General features: G+C 39.6%; 1 protein-coding gene and 1 pseudogene across 2 annotated transcripts in view; both read left to right on the forward strand.

Annotated features, from left to right (window-relative positions):
- The window catches only part of MYH10 (myosin heavy chain 10), a 164,844-nt gene that overhangs the window by 92,664 nt on the left and 65,462 nt on the right, over positions 1-6,718 (forward strand). For both annotated transcript variants that reach the window (XM_023513988.1, XM_003791102.2), the window contains exons 12-13: positions 290-442; positions 3,808-3,981. In XM_023513988.1, the coding sequence (XP_023369756.1) occupies positions 290-442; positions 3,808-3,981 (327 nt within the window). The remainder of the gene's footprint in view (positions 1-289; positions 443-3,807; positions 3,982-6,718) is intronic.
- Positions 5,027-5,116, forward strand: LOC111725700 (annotated as a pseudogene).

Consider the following 6,718-nt stretch of genomic DNA (forward strand, 5'->3'; position numbering starts at 1 on the left):
CCTTAGGTGTATGTGGCTGGCGCCTTAGCCACTTGAGCCACAGGTGCCGAGCCCCATTTCAGGCTTTTTGGGGGGGGGGTTTGTTGTTTGTGTTTTGTCAAGCAGGCCTGGGCTGGGTTTGAACCTGCCATCCCCAGTGCATAGGGCTGGCATTCTAACTACTGAGCTACAGGCACCCAGCCCCATTTCAGGTTTTTTGAGTACTGTAAGCATTAAGTTCCATATAATAGCTATTAATGGTTTGTTGAGATTATTTCCAGAATAAATGATTGGTATTGTCTAATTACAGGCAGATTTTGCAGTAGAAGCATTGGCAAAAGCTACCTATGAGCGGCTCTTTCGCTGGCTTGTTCACCGTATCAATAAAGCCCTAGACAGGACCAAACGTCAGGGAGCATCTTTCATTGGGATCCTGGATATTGCTGGCTTTGAAATTTTTGAGGTACTCTTCCCTCTCTTCTTCCCCTGCCCTTTTATTCATTTATTTATTTTATCTTTCAACAAAGATTAAGGCTCAGGTGTACCAGGTGTCAGGCACCAGGAATATAATGGTAAATAAACAGGTACCACTAAATTCACATGTGTATGAATAATGCAGTGAGAGGTGCTGAGATGGAAGTAATTGGGAGGCCAGCTTGAGACAGCCTACTCAGGGACGGTGCCTGCAGGGTAACAGGGGTACTTGAAGCATGAGAAGTTTCCCTGGCATAATGAAAGTAAGCCCAGTAGTTCCTGTGTGGGAGAGAATTTGTCAAATATTAAAAGCTGCCAGATAGCAGTGTGACCAGACATAGCTGAGCTGACTGAAGGGAGAGAGGAGTTGGAGATGGGGTCTGAGTGAGGCCAGAATAGGGAGGCCATGGAGGAGACCAACACATATACCAGGGGCAAGGTAATGGCCAACCTTGATCCTGCGGGTAAGATAAGCTCTCTTCTTAGCATAAGAAAAGAATAGAGTCCTGGGCAGCGCCTGTGGCTCAAAGGAGTAGGGCGCTGGCCCCATATACCGGGAGTGGCGGGTTCAAGCCCAGCCCCGGCCAAAAACTACAAAATGAAAAGTATAGAGCCCTAGCACTCCATATACTCCTTGGCTTAGGACTTAGAAATGGCAGTGTGAGAGGGAGACATGGAAAGGTGATGATTGTATAATTAGGTTTTAACAGTAGATTTTACTACATTCTATTGTTGATCTGAGTAGATTTGTCCAAACACTTATTCACCATCAAACAGCAAAGGTTGGTATCACATACCTGCTATGGTTTTGCAAATAAGTTTATAAATGTTTGGTCTTTCTTATGATTGGTGTTACTTTAGCTACTATTGGGTATTACATTGTCTTGTTTTAAAATGAACCCCTTTAAATTTATGAGTTTTATAAATCTCTCCTCATAAAAACTGAACTTTTGCTGGAATAAGCAGTTTCATCCACTCGGCTGCACTGCCGCCCTAAGAGATTGCTTTAATATGTATTGATTTGTAAATTATTTGAGGAACCATGAAAAGTGCCTAGGTACAAATTGCATTTTAAAAAATCTGTTGCATTTCTCTATATAAACAGACAATAGAATGAGAGAGAAGACCCGTGTTTCCAACTGCAACAGAAACAAAGTACCTAAAAATAAAATTTTAGAAGAAATAGGCAAGATTTCAACAAAGTCTTTACAATGCTACCATCAAAAACAAAAGACTTGAACAAATGACAAGACAGACCCTGTTTTTGATGGGAAATTTCACAAATTTTATCTGTAAATTGAACATAATTGTTTAAGAATCTATTGTCATTTTAAGAGAAAGAAGGGACTAGGCAACCTTTTTCTGAAATTAATGTGAAAAATAAATAAAAATAAAGGATAGACTTTAAAATTGTCAGTTATAAATAAGAATGTTAAAAGATACAAAGCATAAAGCTCTAGAACTTCAAGAAATATGACTTTAACATAAGAATATACAGACAATAGAAGAATGTATGTAGATGCCAAAAACACAAAGTTGTTTCCGTGAGCATTATTTATCATGAGAAAAGAATAGAGTCCTAGCACTCTGGGAGGCCGAGGAGGGCGGATTGCTTGAGCTCAGGAATTCTAGACCAGCTTGAGCAAGAGTGAGACCCCATTTCTAAAAAATAGCCTGGTGTTGTGGCTGGTACCTGTAGACCCAGCTACCAGGGAGGCCAAGGCAAGAGAATTTGAGCCCAAGAGTGTAAAGTTGCTGTGCGCTATAATGCCACAGCATTCTACCAAGGGCAACAAAGTGAGACTGTCAAAAAAAAAGGGGGGGGGGCCTAACTGTCCACTGTTTGGAAATTGGTTCAGTCTATCATGGTGGATAGGCATTCAGTATAAAGAAGTGAGGTGCCTTCGCTCACTGATATGGGAGACTCCGAGACACCTTGATAAGTTAAAAAAAATTCAAGGTCTCATGCACACACATATTTGTGAGTTGACTATAGGGAGGACAATTAGGGGATAGACGTGAGTTAGGGGATAGATGTTTCAGTGCAACTCTTTGTACATTTTAAAGTTTGTACTATTCATCAATTTAAAAATTAATCACTTAAAAATATAGCCGATAGTTTAATATGGAAAGAGAAGTATAAATTCATTAAAAGAAGATACCATTATATATAGTAACCCCGGCTAAAGAGCTATAGGATGTCATAATCCTCAAGCAAAGCAAAATCCATTTGTGCAGACATTAATAAGCAGAGTCCAGTGTCTGTGAATGTCTGCGCCTCTTGCTCTAGATACCAGTGGCTAGAAATACAGCGTTGAGCAGGGCAAACACTCCCGGCTGTCCTCACTTGACCTCATTCTGAAATAGTGAATTACAGCTCCATGAGTGTGAGGAGGATTGGAGTAGCTTTATTGACTATGTATCTACTCCTTGGAGATTGATTAAACCCTTTCTAATTGAAAATCACTTTTTCTAATGAAAGAGACTCTGGGCATATGCTGCTCATGCATATAGACACAGAAAAAAAGTTGAACACTTCTGGTTTGTAGGATGATTAAGAAAATTACATCTATTAAGTCATCTATCTATCCAGTCATCCAGTTGACAACACAATAGAAAAATGGACAGAGTTCACAGAGAAAGAACACAAATGACTATCATAGAAAGATGCTCAAGTTATGGGAGCAGACAATATTACTTTCAACACGGACAGAGATTTGGTAAGAGAAGGAGTGCACAGAAAGCAGTGCCGAGCCTCATTCTTGTTGCAGGCTGGGCTGAGCTCCCAGCACCCATCTTATGAAATAAAGATGATTCTTTTCATCCCTCATTCTGGAGCCAGTGGCCTCAGCAGAGAGTAGAGTGAGACAGAACCACACACATTCTAGATGCTCCTGGCCCAGGCATGCTCACCCCCTACGGTGCTCACCTCTGGCCTTCCAAAGTCTCTTTGTTTGTGTTCTTTTTATTACTTTGCCTCATTGATTTCTTCATTTTTATTCCTTAACCATTCACTATGTGTAATAAGAACTGAATTGTTTTCTCTGTAGAGCATTCGGTTAGCATACTGTTTATTATTTTTTCATTTTAGCAGTTCAGTAATGTGGCCAATTACAGTATTGTTCATTTTCTTTGCCTTTTCAAAAAGGCTGTGTGAGAGTATGTGTATGTCTGTGTAAGGGGGGGCACCTCCTCCCCTTTGGTGTAGTCATTATGATTAGATAAAAGCAATAATATACTTCAAAACTAATTAGTAATTCTTAATGAACTGTGTGTGATAACTAGATATCTAATTATTCCTGTTTTCTTTCCCTCCTCCCCATGTTTGGAAAATTATTCTTGCAACATTTGTAGCTGAACTCCTTTGAACAACTTTGTATCAACTACACCAATGAGAAGCTGCAACAGCTGTTCAACCACACCATGTTTATCCTAGAACAAGAGGAATACCAGCGAGAAGGCATCGAGTGGAACTTCATCGACTTTGGGCTTGATCTTCAGCCATGCATTGACCTGATAGAAAGACCCGTAAGAGAGTTCATTTGATCTTCAGCCTTCAGTTCCTGTTCAATCGGGAATAGGCATAATCCAAGTCAGAAGTTATCCACCTTAATCAGTATTAAAATAATTTTCTAATCTAAATTTTCTAGGAAGGTGATAATCTGATAAATACAGTTTAAGTATTTAAAAGTCTTAGAGTGATTCAAAAAAATCCTTTCGTTAGCTCTCCTTGCAGCTGTAATCTTGCCTCTGTACACATGGGTGTGCTGCCCAGTGGACTCTGCCCACACAGGCTGCGGAGACCCCAGGGGTCGTGGCATTTGCAGCACCTATAAAGGGTATGGAGTACCATCTGCCACATTTCCTCAGTAATATAGGGACAGTCATTTAGCTGAGAACAAGACATGTCATGTAAATGCATTTTTCAAATAACTAGGGCTTACCCTTATAAGTACAAATATGTTTTTATTTTGGCAGATTCTTTTTTTTAATTAGAAGTTCCAGCACTCGTTAAGTAGGCATGTTTTAACAACAGCTCAGGCGTTTCTCCCAAGGACTTAACAGCAGGCTTTGAAGCAGTTTTTTTTCTTGCTGCTCAGCCACTTGTATCCTCGTGTGAAGGTGTTGAAGTATAATGTCTATAGAGAATCTGACTATTCCAGCACCTGCTGTGTGAAGGAGCAGTGGCAAGTCAGGAAGAGAAGGAGCAGAAATCATTTTACCTTTTAGGGCGCAATGGCTGTATATGTAAAGCAAAAATCTCAAATTACCTATAATTGTGAGTACAGCTATTTATGGGCACTTGCGGCATCATTTAGAGGTAAAGATTCAAGACACGTGCAGTAACTTAACAGTTAACTTTCACACTTACACAAGCACATGAGCATATTCCATTACTGCTTTGTTATCCAAAAGAAAAAAATACTACGTTTGGGGATTTACATAAATGAGGGAATAAAATACACCACATCATACTAGTGATAATTACATGGTGTGTTACTTGAGATGCTCATTTACATGGATCCATGTGAGTCCTACATTTAAGAATGGAAATTATATTTTAAGATGGACAGTGCTCGCTTTGGCAGCACATATACAGAGAAGATTAGCATGGCCCCTGCGCAGGGATGACACGCAAATTTGTGAAGTGTTCCATATTTTTATAACTACGCTCATTGAGCACTCAAAAAAAAATAATAATAAGATGGACGTGAACTCATAAAGTTTTGCTAGGTCATTCTCTCTGTTGTAAGAGTAATTGTGCTGAAACTCTTCCAAATTGAAAATTATCAACACTTTTTTTTTTTTTTAATGTTTTAAGAGGGTACATTCTTCCTCATGTCACTTGATTGCATTTACTTTGCTTTATCCTCTAGGGCAAAATACTTTATCATTTTTTCATATTTTCCTTCACTTTAAAAATGAATGTGATAGGGGAAGTAGTGCATGAGGCAGAAAGAGCTTGATGTTTGTGTTTCCAGTTATTTTATAGATATTAAGTGTAAATGTTGAGTTAGGATAGGATAAAGATTGAAAGAATTCATAACGTCCTCAATTATATCCTGGAAATGCAGATTGGAGGTGCTGTAGGGATATGGCCTTGGTTGTCTCTCGAGGACTTGATCTTGAAGTCAGAGAACAGAACAGAATACAGCTGTTGGATTGTTGGTTCCACAGGAACTGGCTTCGTGGTGCTCTGTGGTGCCCTGCCTGGCCTGTAGCAGACTTCCTTCATCTCACACTCCCAACCCCTGCTTAGCTTGGTGGTGGGCTGGTAGCAGGCAAGCCTCTTGAGTTCAAAAGCTATTCACAAAAACCCATGACCATTACACGAAACATAGGCTCCTGAATTTATGGCTCTTCAGAAATAATCAATACAAAGAAGAAAGGATAATAGAGATTTTTTTTTTTTTTTTTTGCAATTTTTGACCGGGGCTGGGTTTGAACCCACCACTTCTGGTATATGGGGCCAGTGCCTTACTCCTTGAGCCACAGGTGCCTAGAGATCTTGACATTGAAGGATAATGTGGGAAAAATAAAAAGGAGCCACAGTAATAGATATTCATAATCATGCTATCACTGAGTTGTTTAGAAAAAATTATATTTGAGATCCTATGTGAGAATTTCATTAAATTCTAAGATTTTTCATTAAAAAGGATTAAAAATACAAAATTATGGTAAAAAGATGGATGTTTCAGTTATCTTAATATAGACCTTTCATTTCTGATTGAGGTAGATTGCATTACCTGCCATGATAAACCCAAACCAAACCCCCTCCCCCCATTACCTACTCTTAATTACCTCTGATTATCCACTTCTTTTAGGTGATATGAAACCCTGTAAATTCTTTTAGGTGAAGGAGCCATGGAGTAAGGGTCTCAATGGCAGAAGGTTCTCTCAGCTTCCACCTGCTGGCATTCTGATTAACCATCACCTTTTTGGCCATGTTATTATGTTATTTCATTTATATTTATAACTAGCATTTCAGTTAGTTGAGGTTTTATAATTTATCAATCCTGCTGGGCACAGTGGCTCATACCTGTAGTGCTCACACTTTGGGAGGCCAAAGCAGGAGGATGCCTTGAAGCTAGGAGTTCAAAACCAGCCATGGCAATGTAGTAAGACCCTATCTCTATTAAAAAATAAGTTTTGGCTTGGTGCCTGTGGCTCAAGTGGGTAAGGTGCCAGCCACATACACCTAAGGTGGCAGGTTCGAATCCAGCCCAGGCCTGCCAAACAACAATGACGGCTGCAACCAAAAAAT

This window comes from Otolemur garnettii, unplaced genomic scaffold (assembly GCF_000181295.1).
Source record: "Otolemur garnettii isolate 467f Iridium unplaced genomic scaffold, OtoGar3 scaffold00046, whole genome shotgun sequence".
NCBI classification, from domain to species: Eukaryota; Metazoa; Chordata; class Mammalia; order Primates; family Galagidae; genus Otolemur; species Otolemur garnettii.